General features: G+C 38.5%; 3 protein-coding genes across 3 annotated transcripts in view; 2 read left to right on the forward strand and 1 right to left on the reverse strand.

Moving 5' to 3' along the window:
• Positions 1-16,525, forward strand: part of LOC310715611 (integrin alpha-M-like) — a gene marked incomplete at its 3' end in the record, with an annotated part of 231,568 nt that overhangs the window by 68,529 nt on the left and 146,514 nt on the right. The window lies entirely within an intron of this gene.
• Positions 1-16,525, reverse strand: part of LOC310715329 (uncharacterized protein) — a 56,043-nt gene that overhangs the window by 12,184 nt on the left and 27,334 nt on the right. The window contains exons 60-85 of the mRNA XM_083521692.1: positions 16,219-16,352; positions 15,968-16,101; positions 14,765-14,859; positions 14,092-14,644; positions 13,125-13,173; positions 10,233-11,288; positions 10,047-10,131; positions 9,772-9,918; positions 9,470-9,678; positions 9,266-9,369; positions 8,981-9,099; positions 8,625-8,801; positions 8,303-8,508; positions 8,089-8,189; positions 7,517-7,635; positions 7,267-7,392; positions 6,979-7,172; positions 6,761-6,855; positions 6,492-6,622; positions 6,171-6,295; positions 4,680-4,797; positions 4,334-4,546; positions 3,770-3,940; positions 3,007-3,144; positions 792-841; positions 416-548 (exon numbers count right to left, since the gene is read on the reverse strand). Coding sequence (XP_083377818.1) covers positions 416-548; positions 792-841; positions 3,007-3,144; positions 3,770-3,940; positions 4,334-4,546; positions 4,680-4,797; positions 6,171-6,295; positions 6,492-6,622; positions 6,761-6,855; positions 6,979-7,172; positions 7,267-7,392; positions 7,517-7,635; positions 8,089-8,189; positions 8,303-8,508; positions 8,625-8,801; positions 8,981-9,099; positions 9,266-9,369; positions 9,470-9,678; positions 9,772-9,918; positions 10,047-10,131; positions 10,233-11,288; positions 13,125-13,173; positions 14,092-14,644; positions 14,765-14,859; positions 15,968-16,101; positions 16,219-16,352 — 4,782 coding nt within the window. The remainder of the gene's footprint in view (positions 1-415; positions 549-791; positions 842-3,006; positions 3,145-3,769; positions 3,941-4,333; positions 4,547-4,679; positions 4,798-6,170; positions 6,296-6,491; positions 6,623-6,760; positions 6,856-6,978; positions 7,173-7,266; positions 7,393-7,516; positions 7,636-8,088; positions 8,190-8,302; positions 8,509-8,624; positions 8,802-8,980; positions 9,100-9,265; positions 9,370-9,469; positions 9,679-9,771; positions 9,919-10,046; positions 10,132-10,232; positions 11,289-13,124; positions 13,174-14,091; positions 14,645-14,764; positions 14,860-15,967; positions 16,102-16,218; positions 16,353-16,525) is intronic.
• The window catches only part of LOC310715347 (uncharacterized protein), a 36,924-nt gene that overhangs the window by 5,383 nt on the left and 15,016 nt on the right, over positions 1-16,525 (forward strand). The window lies entirely within an intron of this gene.

Raw genomic sequence — 16,525 nt, forward strand, 5'->3', positions numbered from 1 at the left:
CGTGTGGAACGCATCGAGTGAATTTCCTTTATTTTATTATTTTCGGATACAAGCGTTTTACGTTGTGAGCTCACTCCCAGAACGACTTAAACTCGTAACCCGAGGTACTACTGTAGAGACACCAAACTTTTTTAAATTTAGAACTATAATAAGAGTTACAATGTGGAAAGTCTAGGAAACAAGTTAGTTTCTGTTCTCATGTGCATATAATATTATCACATAGCATCTGCTAAACCAGTCCCTGTAAATAAACTGTTACTATTGAAACAATAACACAAAAATCTGCTAATCTGTAGACACTTGATCATTACCAGGCAGCTATATAAATTGAATCATAAAATCAGATTTTAGAATGTAGGATTACACATTGAAAGCATGGATAGTTTTAAAAAAATTAGTATATAAATGTATGAACCTGACTCTCTTTCAGAAGAACTTTGTCTCTGCCTGCTCGTGGTCTACAGGCTTCCACAAGATCTTTGATTTTCTGCCGTGGGAGAGTCTGAATTGAACTGCAGGTGAATCCCTGCAGTACTGATGCTGACAGACTGGAAGGGATGCCACACACACACACACACACACACACACACACACACACACACACACACACACACACACACACACACACACATTTAAAAGCCTAAATATTTAATACCAAAAATGCATATGAAAAACCAAGACAGTAAAGCTTAGCTAGATACCTAAATCTGTGGTCACACTGTGGACTTATTCTGGCAATAAATATTTCTAATATGAAGCAATGTGTATAGGAATGTGTGTTTTTTACTCACTCTTCTGGATTATCACTGGCACTGGTCACAGCACCAAACAACATCATAGCCTGGTAAAAACAAACATAGATTTAAAAAGTGATTTCTTTTTACATACAAATCCAATTCCAAAACAGTTGGGATACTGTGTATAATGTTAAAAAAAAGCCATTTTAACAAAAATAAATAAATAAATGGTTATTTTTTTAAATTAATAACAGCAACATGTTTTGATAAAGCTGGCACAGGACCATGATTACCACTGTGTTGCATTCCCTCTTCTTTTAACAACAGTCTGTAAACATCTCGGAACTAAGGAAACCAGTTGCTGGAGTTTTGAGAGCGGAATATTGTCCCAATTCCTGATATAGTATTAAACTGCTCAACAGTCCTGAGTCTTCTTTGGTGTATTTTATCGTTTGTGTGGATACACCAAATATGTTTACTTGTTGAAAGGACTACAGGAAGGCCATTTCAGCAGCTGGATTTTTTTTTACTATGAAGTCATGCTGTATGATGTGCATGCTGTAAATGTAGTACATTGTCTAGCATTGTCCTGCTAAATATACAAGGCCTTACTTGAAAAAGACATCTGAATAGGAGCATATGCTGCTCTAAAACCTGGGTATATCTTTCAGAATTGATAAAGCATTACCAGATGTACAAGTTGCCAGTTCCACAGGCATTAATGCACTCCCATACCATTCATTGAACTGAGAGCTGATAACAAGCTGGGAGGTCCCTTTCCTCTTTAGTCCAGCAGACACGGTGCACATAGTTGGCAAAAAAAAAGGCAAATTTTGATTTGTCTGATCACAGAACAGTTTTAAGACCAAGATGCGGACAATGCGAGGCCCAGCATCTCTCCAGATTTCATGATCCGGTAGTAATTGCTCCACTAATTGCAAGTTTATTCACTCAGAACTGGCTTGCACATAGCTCATACAGACTTTGAACTCCCTCGGGAAACCGCTTGAACACAGTGGACCGCTAATCCAGCTTGGCTGGTAGTAAAACCTCAGCCCTGGCACCGAGACCGTAAACAAACGAGGCTAAGACTAAACCCACATCAACCATCTCTTCCAAACATCTTCCTTGCTAATGTACAGCCTTTTGCGAACAAAATGGATTAACTGCTGCTCCAGATAACATCACACAAGCGGATTAAGGAATGTAATGTCATAATTTTTTACGGAAACATGGCTCAATGACAACATTACCAACAACGAAATTGAGCTCAGGAGCTACCATTGTTGCTGGAGATTTCAACTACTCCAGCCTGAGATCTGTACTACCAAAATTTCATCACAATATCTCCTGTTCTACCAGAGGGAACAACACACTGGATCAGGTATACACAGACATACATGGGGAATACACAGCCATTATATGTGTAATGCTGCTTTGAGACAATGTTCATTGTTAAAAGCGCTATACAAATAAAAGTTAATTGAATTGAAATCCCCTCCCCACTTGGGTTAGTCTGATCACCTCTTTCTGTTCCTGCTACCCAAATACACACCACTGATCAAACAGGTAAAATCAGCTGTGAGGACAGTAAAGGTGTGGCCAGAGGAAGCATTTCTTCTCTACAGCAACAGTTTCAGGATACTGACTGGAACATGTTTGCCTCACAGGCCACACTGGATTCTCACACAGACATGGACATTTACACATAATCTGTTTTGGACCATATTAACACGTGCATTAACAATGTCAATACCGTCAAACACGTGAAACGCTTTCCTTATCAGAAGCCGTGGAGGAACTCCATCTCCTGTTGAAAGCAAGAGATGCTGCTTTTAAATCTCAACCGCTGACTCTTCTACTGCTCACAGTTAACTTTCAGTCTCAACAACGGATGTTCATTCAGCATTTAGCAGAGTGGATGCACGCCAGGCAGCAGGTCCGGGACGTGTTCTAAGAGCATGTGTTGGACAACTGGCACAGATCTTTACCGACATTTTCAACCTGTCACTGGCCCAAGCCACGGTTCCTACATGCGTTAGGACTACAACCATCATACCATTTCTATGTTCTATTGTGAATAGAATTTTGGTTTATGAGATTTGCAAATCATTGTAATAAATCTGTTTTTATGTACATTTCACATAGTGTCCCAAGGGTTTTGGAATTGGGATTGTATATTAAGACATCCTAAGTATTACAAAAGCAGTTTATATGTTCCACCATTTAAATTCCTTTCTAAAGTACTCAACTGTGTTGATAATTTTACCTGTTCTTGACTCCAGTGCTTGTTATTAATGAGTGAAACATCAACAAAGCTCACAGATGACAAAAGAACAACTGGGATATACATAGCCAATGCATCTGGGACATTTTCTATCACTTTTGTCTGATCTACAGTGATGATCTGGAAAAAATGTCGAAATAAATAAATGTAAATACATACACACATAAAGTAACAACATACATACAATGATTAGTTAATTATATGTATATATTTGTATACCCTTTTTGTGGTTTCCCTCATTGGAACTTAACTGATTAAACTGCTTTACTAAACAAATATGCATGAGCCTTCAAATGAATGTTTCAGCTGGCAACACATTATTTATCATTAAATGATGGATTGAGTAGCTTCACATTTCTTGCCAAACCATATGAGAAGACATGGTTTCTCTATCAACATCCTATGGTCATGGTAAAGATGTTTCTTAGTTTCAGGAGGGTCAAATGGCATACATAAGGAAAAGAAACAACTAAGTAGATAGAAAACTGAAACCACAAAAATAGTTTTATGAAACTTCCAATGCATTATTAAAATCTGGAACAATAGTGGTGAACCATCATCTTCAAAGAAGGAATGTGCAATAAAATCTTGAATGATCATGATCACAAGTCTGAGATCACAAACATTTGGTGAAATCAAATTGTACATAATAATTACACAAATTGTTATAAAAATTAATGTATTATTATAATAAAATTAGACAGATTGTTGCATATTTGCCTATGTATATGTGAGATGTGTATACCTGCTGGACATATGCTTCTTGTAGAATGACTGGAACTGACAAAATGTTATTGATGAATTTTAGATTCTGGGATAAAGACAGAAGCTGAGAAGATGGGATGCTGGAGATGGTTGCAGAGGGAACTCCTTCAATAAGTGTGCCCAGAGACAACAGAGAGGATGAACTGCTAATCTGTTAACCAAAAAATTAGCCAATCAGACCAAAAATTGGGCTGAAGGTCACCCTTTCTCTTTTATAATTATGCTATATTTACATTACATAGCAGTTGCAGCTGTCTTTTCTCACATTTTAGAGGGTTAAAATTAAACTTGATAAATAACTCTATCTAAATAACTCATAGATTGGTCTTCTATGTAGATCTGCAACATTTGCATTTATTAAGAGAGACAATGTTATTTGCATCAGGAATCTGTCAAATATCAAAAAACGAATTTTGATACCTACACTCAAAGTACTCCTGAATTACAAGAAGATAAAAACAACCTGATTCCTGACAGGAAGACACTCTCAACATTATAGAATAATATTTATTATTGTGTTAGGTAGTGAGTGGTGTGCACTTACATCAAAGCCTGCACTAATGATGCTCTGGATGAGGGCATTTGCTTGTCCCTGGTTCCAGCCATTGATGTTACCGAGCACAGGCAGAGCATTGCTTATCACACTGTTGGGGGCGGAGCTTATCTGACCAACAGTTAGTCCAACACTCTGGCTGCCAAGCAACTGAATTGTAGGTCCAGACAAAGTAGAAAACTTCTCCACAAGTGTGGCTGTGATCTGAATCAAAATTAGTATTGTGATAAACATTGAATATTCATAATGTATGTTCACCTATTAATTTATTCATATATTCAAATGATTAAAAATCTGTTTTCATAATTGGGATTGGAAATGAAAATTGACACTTTACCTCTGGATTGGTTTTATTGCAAAATTTGTTGATATTTGATAGAATGGTCTGAGTATCTTCAACTCCAAAAGAAACAAACACAGAGCCAGGAGCATTGCAGAGAAGTGCACCTGTTAATCTGCACACACACACACACACACACACACACACACACACACACACACACACACACACACACACACACATATATATATATATACACAGTACCCCAATTCAAAACAGTTGGGACACTGTAAAATGTAAATAAAAACAGGTGCAATGATTTGTAAATCTTAATCTCTTAATTCTCATCTTTTAGGCAAAATAAAGTTAGTATCTTATGCATCCTCTGTATGAGGACTTCATGTTAAACAAATTTTTAACCATTAGAAGCGAAAGAGGGGTTTCCTCCACCCTTGTGCTCTGACCCCCAAATAACTAACACAAAAGAAAGAATTCTATTGTGCCATAAAGTACATGTGACAAGTATAAAGCACCTTTCACCCATAACCCTTATTATATTCACAATAGAACATATAATTTTGATAATATTGAAATTGATAGCAAGAACACATCTCAAAAACGTTGGGACAGAGGCAACTAAATGCAGGAAAAGTAAGTGGTACTAACAAGGAAAAGTTGGAAGAACATTTTGCAACTAACTAAGTTAATTGGCAACAGGCCAAAAAGATGATTGGGATTAAGAGATTTAGAGTCTCTCAGAAGTAAAGAGGGGTTCACCAATCTGTGAAAAGGTCCAGAAAACGTCTTTTTCGAGTAAGGCATTAACTTCAAAGTAGTAGTTGAAGAGTCTGGGTGCTGAAGTGGCCTGTTGTCTAGACCTTTCAACAATTGAAAATATTTGGTGCATCTTAAAATGTAAAATACACCAACAAAGACCCAGGACTGTTGAGCAAGTGAAGTCATTTGACATAAATAAAATACTTAGTTTGCAGAAAATTAAACTTAAAACTTAAGAATGCCCTCCAGATAAAAGGATACCATGTATTCTTGATCATCTGTTTCCAGTTTGTGAGATTCTCATACTGGTATTCCAGGACATTTAAGTGCACAGTAACCATTGTAAATAATTTCTTGATACATACTTAGAAACTGATGTTGTGAAATAAGTAAGAGCCTTTCAAGTGTGAACCTAATCCAAAATACTGACATCTACCTACCATTACTAATCTTACAAATTCAGTGCAGTTGAGTTCAGCTCAGTTCAATACACGCTTCAATATTTTGTTTTGTAACACAACACTGGCTTGTCACACTTCCAAACAGTTTTGAAAAAAAATAAAAAATTAAAGCATTAGTCTTAAGTCTAAAGGAATCCAAAATAGAACATCCTGAGTTCCATTGAATTTGAAAAGGATTGCTCATGAATGAATTTGAACGAAGTTTCTGCAGTGTTCAGTCACTCACAGAATTTAATTTGCCAGTAAAGATTAAAGTATGGACTTTGAAATTTACATTTCAGCATTTTGTAGTGTATGCATAATGCTTTACCTGAGGGGGTTAAAGTTGGAATTCTGACTGTATAATTGAGTTGTGTAATATTCTGTGACATTGACTGCAATTTCTGAATTGCTAAACAATTGAAGATTTTCTGAATTCTCCACGAACAATCCGAGCTACAGAACGAAAAACAAAAAACACACAATCAATATACTGTGAGATAATTGTTTGTTTTCATTTTCATACTAATATATATATATATATATATATATATATATATATATATATATATATATATATATATATATATATATATATATAAGATAGTTGATAGTGCTTTCAGACATCTTTTTGTTTGTGTGTGTTTGCTACCGTGTCTCCTGATAGGAATGATTGAAGATCAGTGAGGGTGATGAAGGTGATGAAGAATCCGATATTATCGACAAACCAGGCAGTGGAGTTCAGAAGAGGATCTGAAGAGTTATAGCAGCGAGGGCTGCCATCTGCAAAGTACACATACACATAGTTTTGTTGAGACACACATATTGTACATACACTTGTACCGAAAACAACAGTGAAGGACATTTCATCAGAGAGAAAGAGAGAGGGATTGAAAACAGAAGAAAAGAGTTTATACTTACTGCTGCTGCTTAAATACTCTTTAATAGAGCTGTACACATCAGCTGGGGTGAAATCAGCTGCAGCAAAGGTGTAGTTGTCCCCTAGGATGGACACCCTGCTCACAAACACACATATAGAGGAAATGTTGTACTAGAGATACTTGTTTTTTAAGCCAACAGACAGAGGTCCGTGTTTGTGCTGAGAACCCTGTGTAATGCTGAATGCAACAAAGACTCACAGTTTCCTGTATGACAGACAAGAGGCACCACTGAGCTGGGTGGAGCTGATGAGCTGAGAGCTGAGGTAGGGCAGGTAGTGAAGCAGTGTGACATTAAACCACTGTTCTACATCAGCCTGAGATGAGGCACTAAGTGCACGAGGCCACACACACTTTAATGTTTGGCTGGCCAGAGCTGAGGACAAAACAGGCTCCTGTAAAGGGATACAGAGATTACTCTATCTGTTAATATAACAAAAAAGTAAGCAACATGCATGGGCAACAGCAAAAGTGAAATGAAGAAAATACCATCTCCAGGTACTGAGTGGTTCTGTTGTAATTGTCAAGCAGTGTGCAGAGTTCAGAACCATTAATCACTGGGTTTGTGCTGTTCAGATACTCGCTGAGTTCTTCCGTTGAGATGGAGCTCAAAATCTAGAGGAGACAGAGGAGGGACACCACACTAATTACAGAGGGAGGAGTGGTCAACTTACTGTTTACTACTAAAACTGTTATTGAGCGTTTCACTGATGTGAACAGTGTTCGAGAGCAGAAGTACCTCTGCCTGTCGATCAGCCGGAATAAGGGACAGGAAATCTTTTAGGTCAGGGAATCCAAAACTGAGGAACAACTGTTTCAGGAACATGTAGAAGCTCCCACTGCCATAGCAGCTCAGGCCTGTTAGGCAACAGAGGGCACTAATGAAAATGTCTGTGGTGTATTCAAATTGATAATATCAGTGAATGTTGGACATTCCTTTGACCGAACCCATCATCAGTCAGTCACATCGACTTATCACCATCTACATACAGCATAATACAAAATACACACAAAAGTATACACCTACACACACACACACACACACACCTACACACACACACACACACACACACACATACACACACACCTACACACACACACACACACACACACACACACACACACACACACACACACACCTACACACACACACACACACACACACACACACACACACACACACACACACACACATACACACACACCTACACACACACACACACACACACACACACACACACCTACACACACACCTACACACACACACACACACACACACACACACACACACACACACACTCACACACACACCTTGGCTGGACTGGTACTTCAGATAGTCTTGTATGTAACTGAAGATAGTGTTGGACTGTGTTACAGAGAGGTTACTGTACACATTATTAAGGCCTTTCACTCTGTAAACACACCAATAGAAATAGACAAATTACAAATCAAAAGAAAAAAAAAAATGAATTAAATTGTAATTAAAAATATTAGATTTCTGAGTTCATGTCAAGGAGAAGCTCACATCTCTCTGTAGGAGTCACAGCTGATGTTCATGGGGATGATAGACAGGGTGCTTGGACCAGTCCCGGGAAGGAAGATAGAAAGGTAAGTCTGGAACCACAGTGCAAAGTCCTTTGAGCTGAAACTTTGGAAGTGAGGTGCCAGATTCATTAACGTTATGTTCAGAATGGTGTCTGATGTTGCTGAAGGAATGCTAGTCATGTTCATCTGCAAACACACATCGGCATCCGTTAAAAGTCTGCAAATACTTGGACTTCATACATTTGTATGCACAGAATAAATGTCTTTTATTTTACAAGAAAATAGGCTACAGAGATCCTCACTTGTATTGCAATCTGGCTGAAGGCTGTGAAGAAGCTGACAAGTTGATTCAGATCTAAAGATGTGATCATACGGCTAAACACCTCTCTAAACACAGAATCATTTCCCAACACTCCTGCATTTGGCTGCAAAATGAACTCAGCTTTCTGCTCACTGGACAGTAAACCGAACACTGCAAGCTGCAGGACAAAACATTCATGTCAGACATTCTGTTCACAACAGGTCTACAAGGAAAACAAACAACACTGGTACAGCAGCTGTATGTTCTCTCAGCCAAAACCCAAAGACCAACTGTTTCTACTACACTCTTGTGAACACAAACGAAACAAGTAATTGCTGCAATTGTGATGTTACTCACACTGGAGAAATTAGCATTTAGAATTTGGAGCTCTTTAAAGGTGGCATAATTGCTGAAATTGCCAAGGTTCTTTTCAAACCAGTCATTGCTGCCAGAAGTGCTGGAAACACAGCCAGGATCTAAAAGGATCAGAGATCGTTGGATTAATGAATCAAATTATTCCTAATTGTCTTATATATTTTCATCTAGGTAAACCATCATTTTAAACCAATCAGACTTAAACTTAAGTCACAGACTGCCACGTGTCTGTTTCAGGTTTCTGAACATATAAAGGAGACTATGTACCTGGCAAGTCAACTCTTGACAGGAAGGGAAAGATGAATGAAGTAAAGACCCACTGCTTCTGTTTCTTTGTCATGAGTGATTCCTGACTACTGAGAGCCTCCACCCTAATTTGAATGGAACAGATCAGATTTTCACATGAACTACATCATCTTCATGTCTTAAATAACACATCTGGAGTTTCTAAATTCCAGTGACCATACTTACACAATTTGGTATGTCTCACAGCTGAAGTTTTTGGAACTGATGCTGAACAGAAAGTCTGTGGACACTGATGACAAAAACAGTCTGAGCCTTACAAGAAACCAAATCCTGATAAAAGTGACATTCTTTATTTGTGCTATGGTAAAGTCCTTAATTATAACTTCCCCAATGGCATCAAGTATATTTGGATCAGCATTGGCACTGCTGAGGGTCTACAAGAAAGAACATACAATACACATATCCAAATACATTAATATTATAATTATTAAAATTATACTATAGTGATGCCCAGATTTCATTCATACCATATTGGAAATCTGGTCCAGGGCTTCATCCAATGGTCCTGCAAATTTGTCAAAAAACAGATTCCAAACTTCTTCTGGGTACTTAATACTGCCTTCCAGTTTACATATTAGCAGTTTGGCAAGTTCATCAGTAGACAAAATGGTAACCTTGAAACACAAGAACATAAAACATTAAAAGTTTTAATGTAGATAAATGACTACAAAACTATTATTTGTACAGGGCTGAATTCAGAAAATATTTGTATAATTTTGCTTGTGGTTAATCGATGGCTTACTGATGAACAGGCATAGTAAGTGATGCTAATGTTGCAAAGTAGTGCAGAAATATTTCCATCCAAATGTGTACTCTCAAATGTTTGACTGTGGAAATAATAAATAGATAACATGAAAATTATTTATTCTGTCACTACTTTTGAAATGACTTTCTTAAAATGAACTTTCTTTTATTAACCACAACTCACCTGTCAACATTTTGACATGGGTTCACAGTAATGTTAAGAATGCTTTCAAATGAAGTGGTGGCTTTTATATTTGAAATGGTAGAAGCAGTGGTGCTGATAATGGCATTTTCAGTAGAAGCTGTGTTTTCAGCAGAAATGGTTGTAAGGAGGGCATTGCTAGTGGTAGATATGTTGACATTTGTTCCAGCAGAAGTGCTTATCTTAAAGATTGCAGTAGTGGAAGCATTGGTTGTAAGGGGGGCATTACTAGTGGCAGACATATTATTGGTTCCAGAAGAAGTGTTGGTTTCAATGCTTGTCAAGGGGGAAGCAGTAGTTGTAAGAAGGTCATTGCTAGTTGTAGACATGTTGACATTTGTTCCAGGAGAAATGCCAATTTCAAAACTTACACTAGGGGAAGGAGTTGTCGTAAGGAGGGCATTACTAGTGGCAGACATGCTGGCATGTGCTTCAGCAGAAGTGCTGATTTCAAAGCTTGTAGAAGTGGAAGCAGTGGTGGTAAGGAGGGCATTGCTAGTGGCAGACATGTTGTTATTAGTTTCAGGAGAAGTGTTGGTTTCAATGCTTGTCAAGGGGGAAGCAGTAGTTGTAAGAAGAGCATTGCTAGTTGTAGACATGTTGACATTTGTTCCAGCTGAAGTGCTGATTTCAATGGATGCACTGGGGAAAGGAGTGGTTGTACGGAGGGCATTGCTAGTGGTGTACATGTTGACATTTGTTCCAGCAGAAGTGCTGATTTCAAAGCTTTTAGTAGTGGAAGCAGTGGTGTTAAGCAGGGCATTGCTAGTGGCAGACATGTTGTTATTAGTTTTAGGAGAAGTGTTGGTTTCAATGCTTGGCAAGGGGGAAGCAGTAGTTGTAAGAAGGTCATTGATGGTTGGAGACATGGTGATATGTGCTCCAATAGATTTGCTGATATCAAAGCTAGTCATGGGGGAAGCACTAGTGATAAGGGAATTGTTAGCAGTTGTCATGTTGACACTAGTGCCAGAATTGTTTTGAAAAGTAGTGGTGATTTCAATATTTGCAGTGGCAGAAGCATTGGCAGTATAGAAGGCATTGCTAGTGGCAGTGATATTGACATTTGTTCCAGCTGAAGTGCTGTTTTTAAAGCTTGAACTGGGGGAAGGAGTGGTTGTAAGGAGGGCATTGCTAGTGGTAGACATGTTGACATTTGTTCCAGCAGAAGTGCTGATTTCAAAGCTTGTAGTAGTTGAAGCAGTGGTTGTCAGGGGGGCATTGCTAGTGGCAGACATATTGTTATTGGTTCCAGGAGAAATGTTGGTTTCAAAGCTTGTCGAAGGAAAAGCAGTAATTGTAAGAAGGTCATTGCTAGTGGAAGATTTGTTAACATTTGCTCCATTAGAAGTGCTGATTTCAAAGCTTGTCATGGGGGGGGTACTAGTGATAAGGGCATAGCTGATGGTTGTTATGTTGACACTGGTGCCAGAATTGTTTGGGAAAGAAGTGGTGATTTCAATATTTGCAGTGAGAGAAGCATTGGCAGTATAGGAGGCATTGCTAGTGGCAGTGGTATTGACATTTGTTTCGGCAGAGGTGCCAATTTCAAAGCTTGCACTGGGGGAAGGAGTGGTTGTAAGGAGGGCATTGCTAGTGGTAGACATGTTGATATTTGTTCCAGCAGAAGTGCTGATTTCAAAGCTTGTAGTAGTTGAAGCAGTGGTTGTCAGGGGGGCATTGCTAGTGGCAGACATATTGTTATTGGTTCCAAGAGAAGTGTTGGTTTCAAAGCTTGTCGAAGGAAAAGCAGTAATTGTAAGAAGGTCATTGCTAGTGGAAGATTTGTTAACATTTGCTCCATTAGAAGTGCTGATTTCAAAGCTTGTCATGGGGGAGGTACTAGTGATAAGGGCATTGCTGATGGTTGTCATGTTGACACTGGTGCCAGAATTGTTTGGGAAAGAAGTGGTGATTTCAATATTTGCAGTGAGAGAAGCATTGGCAGTATAGGAGGCATTGCTAGTGGCAGTGGTATTGACATTTGTTTCGGCAGAGGTGCCAATTTCAAAGCTTGCACTGGGGGAAGGAGTGGTTGTAAGGAGGGCATTGCTAGTGGTAGACATGTTGACATTTGTTCCAGCAGAAGTGCTGATTTCAAAGCTTGTTGTAGTTGAAGCAGTGGTTGTCAGGGGGGCATTGCTAGTGGCAGACATATTGTTATTGGTTCCAAGAGAAGTGTTGGTTTCAAAGCTTGTCGAAGGAAAAGCAGTAATTGTAAGAAGGTCATTGCTAGTGGAAGATTTGTTAACATTTGCTCCATTAGAAGTGCTGATTTCAAAGCTTGTCATGGGGGAGGTACTAGTGATAAGGGCATTGCTGATGGTTGTCATGTTGACACTGGTGCCAGAATTGTTTGGGAAAGAAGTGGTGATTTCAATATTTGCAGTGAGAGAAGCATTGGCAGTATAGGAGGCATTGCTAGTGGCAGTGGTATTGACATTTGTTTCGGCAGAGGTGCCAATTTCAAAGCTTGCACTGGGGGAAGGAGTGGTTGTAAGGAGGGCATTGCTAGTGGTAGACATGTTGACATTTGTTCCAGCAGAAGTGCTGATTTCAAAGCTTGTTGTAGTTGAAGCAGTGGTTGTCAGGGGGGCATTGCTAGTGGCAGACATATTGTTATTGGTTCCAAGAGAAGTGTTGGTTTCAAAGCTTGTCGAAGGAAAAGCAGTAATTGTAAGAAGGTCATTGCTAGTGGAAGATTTGTTAACATTTGCTCCATTAGAAGTGCTGATTTCAAAGCTTGTCATGGGGGAGGTACTAGTGATAAGGGCATTGCTGATGGTTGTCATGTTGACACTGGTGCCAGAATTGTTTGGGAAAGAAGTGGTGATTTCAATATTTGCAGTGAGAGAAGCATTGGCAGTATAGGAGGCATTGCTAGTGGCAGTGGTATTGACATTTGTTTCGGCAGAGGTGCCAATTTCAAAGCTTGCACTGGGGGAAGGAGTGGTTGTAAGGAGGGCATTGCTAGTGGTAGACATGTTGACATTTGTTCCAGCAGAAGTGCTGATTTCAAAGCTTGTAGTAGTTGAAGCAGTGGTTGTCAGGGGGGCATTGCTAGTGGCAGACATATTGTTATTGGTTCCAGGAGAAGTGTTGGTTTCAAAGCTTGTCGAAGGAAAAGCAGTAATTGTAAGAAGGTCATTGCTAGTGGAAGATTTGTTAACATTTGTTCCATTAGAAGTGCTGATTTCAAAGCTTGTCATGGGGGAGGTACTAGTGATAAGGGCATTGCTGATGGTTGTCATGTTGACACTGGTGCCAGAATTGTTTGGGAAAGAAGTGGTGATTTCAATATTTGCAGTGAGAGAAGCATTGGCAGTATAGAAGGCATTGCTAGTGGCAGTGGTATTGACATTTGTTTCGGCAGAGGTGCCAATTTCAAAGCTTGCACTGGGGGAAGGAGTGGTTGTAAGGAGGGCATTGCTAGTGGTAGACATGTTGATATTTGTTCCAGCAGAAGTGCTGATTTCAAAGCTTGTAGTAGTTGAAGCAGTGGTTGTCAGGGGGGCATTGCTAGTGGCAGACATATTGTTATTGGTTCCAGGAGAAGTGTTGGTTTCAAAGCTTGTCGAAGGAAAAGCAGTAATTGTAAGAAGGTCATTGCTAGTGGAAGATTTGTTAACATTTGCTCCATTAGAAGTGCTGATTTCAAAGCTTGTCATGGGGGAGGTACTAGTGATAAGGGCATTGCTGATGGTTGTCATGTTGACACTGGTGCCAGAATTGTTTGGGAAAGAAGTGGTGATTTCAATATTTGCAGTAAGAGAAGCATTGGCAGTATAGAAGGCATTGCTAGTGGCAGTGGTATTGACATTTGTTCCAGCTGAAGTGCTGTTTTCAAAGCTTGCACTAGTGGAAGGATTTGTTGTAAGGAGGGAATTACTAGTGGCAGACATGTCGGCATTTTTTTCAGCAGTAGTGCTCATTTCAATGCTTGTCATGAGGGAAGCATTAGCTGTAAGAAGAGCATTGCTAGTTGTAGACATGTTGACATGTGCTCCAATAGAAGTGTTGATTCCAAAGCTAGTCATGGGGGTATTAGAAGGGGCGGTTGTGTCGGCCGTTGTTCCAACAGTGGAAATGTCTTTGAAACTTGTAACAGGGGAAGCATTGGTGCTGAGAATGGCGTTTGTATCTGTAGATGTGTTGATAATTGTTGTCATTGTGTTGACACTGGATATGGTAGTGTCAATAGATGTCATGGAACTTGTAGTGATGACTGTGGAATAATTATTGCTCTTTGAGTTGATAATGCCAAGATTCAGCATATTTAATTCAGATGGGATCTGTTGTGACACCCAAGACTGAACTGCTGAAGAATTCTCAAACAGTTTTAAATCTGCCACATTTACCCCCATTAGAGATTGTACAGTTTTGACATTCAGGGCCTAACAAAAACACAAAAGATTTTCTCAGTTAATTAACTTAATAAACTTGTTATATATCTCAATGTATATTTCTTTCTGCTTTATATAAAAGAAGTAAATATTTTTTGTTTGTATTCATACATTAAGAACAGCCAGGTTCAGTTCAATGAATGTTGTAATGTCCATGCTGATGTTATGAGTTGAAAGGTCCTGAATGTCTTCCACAGAAGCTCCACCTAGACACACACACAAATGTGTATATATATATATATATATATATATATATATATATATATATATATATATATATATATATATATATATATATATATATATATATATATATATAAACATTATGACTGGTGAAGTAAATAACACTGATTATCTCTTTATCATGGCACCTGCTAGTGGGTGGGATATACATCTGGATCCGATCAGGAATAACATTATAACCACCCATGTAATATTGTGTTGGCCCCCCTTTTGCTGCCAAAACAGCCGTGACCCATCAAGATATGCACTCCACTAGATCCCTTAAGTTGTGCTTGGTGCTCCTAGCACCAAGATGTTAGCAGCAGATCCTTTAAGACCTGTTGTGAGGTGGGGCCTACATACATAATACTTGTTTGTCCAGCACAGCCCAATGCTCAATACGCTCAATTGGATTAAGGACAAAATGTTCACTTGCTGCCTAATATATCCCATTCACTAACAGGTGCAATGATGAAGAGATAATAGTGTTATTTAATTTACTTGTCAGTGGTCATAATGTTATGCCTGATCAGAGTATTAGTGAAAATCTTTCACCAAGACTCATTGATGCACGGAAGGAGCAAAGGCTGGCTCATGTGGTCGGCTTGCAACAGACGAGCTACTGCAGCTCAAATTGCTGAAGAAGTTAATGCTCTACCGATTACGACTGTTTTGACAACAAAAGAGAACCAATATAATATTAGGCAGGTGGTTATAATGTTATACCTGATCAGTGACAATAAAGTTATGCCTGGTTGTGTATAACTAAGTGCATCAATCTACAAATTACAAAAACATAACAAAAAAATTATAAAATAATGGAAATGCAATGTGTATTGCATTATGAGATTCTAGTAAAGTCAGTGATAATTATTATTTGTAAGTTCAACCTGTCTGGCATCAACAATGATGTGGAATGTACATTTGTGATTTTATGAGCATGTAAATTCAGACATTGTGGAAATGTTAAATGATTGGGTGGTGGGATGATAGCATGTATGAGCAGGAGTAAAGTTCATTTCATGTAAATATTAATCGTCTGGAGAGTGAATATCAAACAATTACATTAAATGTATATTAGCGTTTTTTTACCTAGATAAGGTATCAAGAGTCGGTAGTATGTTGTGGCATTGCTGCGAAAATTGCTAAATGAAGATTTGGCAATGATGAACAGAGCAGATTTTTGTTGGATTGAACATAAAGTCAGATCTGGAGGCAGGACCATCCTGCATAGAGAAAAAAGGAAACATCATGAACACTACAGTACTCAAATTATTCTTAAATCTCTTTTTTTTTCTTTTCCGTGTTTATGTATGTATGAACATGTTTGTGTTACTACTTACATTAGACTTTCAGCAGTGATATTTTCAAGTACATTGATATCTAATGTACAGATGTTAGAACCAATGACATTTAATTCAGCACTTCCCAGAGAGTAATTATCCATGCTCAGATATCTCATAATTAATGCTTTGCTCTAGAAAAAATACAATATTAAAGTAGAAAGCAGGGCAGTGTCTATTCAATAGATATATTAGGGTTCTTAACCCTCAAGTGCTTAAATGTATAAATCAGATAATTGTAAGTTGCTCTGGAATAGGCATCTGCGAAATGCCATAAATTTAATTGTAATTCTCTATCTTCCTCTTA

This window comes from Silurus aristotelis, assembly GCF_946808225.1.
Source record: "Silurus aristotelis genome assembly, chromosome: 20".
Classification (NCBI taxonomy): domain Eukaryota; kingdom Metazoa; phylum Chordata; class Actinopteri; order Siluriformes; family Siluridae; genus Silurus; species Silurus aristotelis.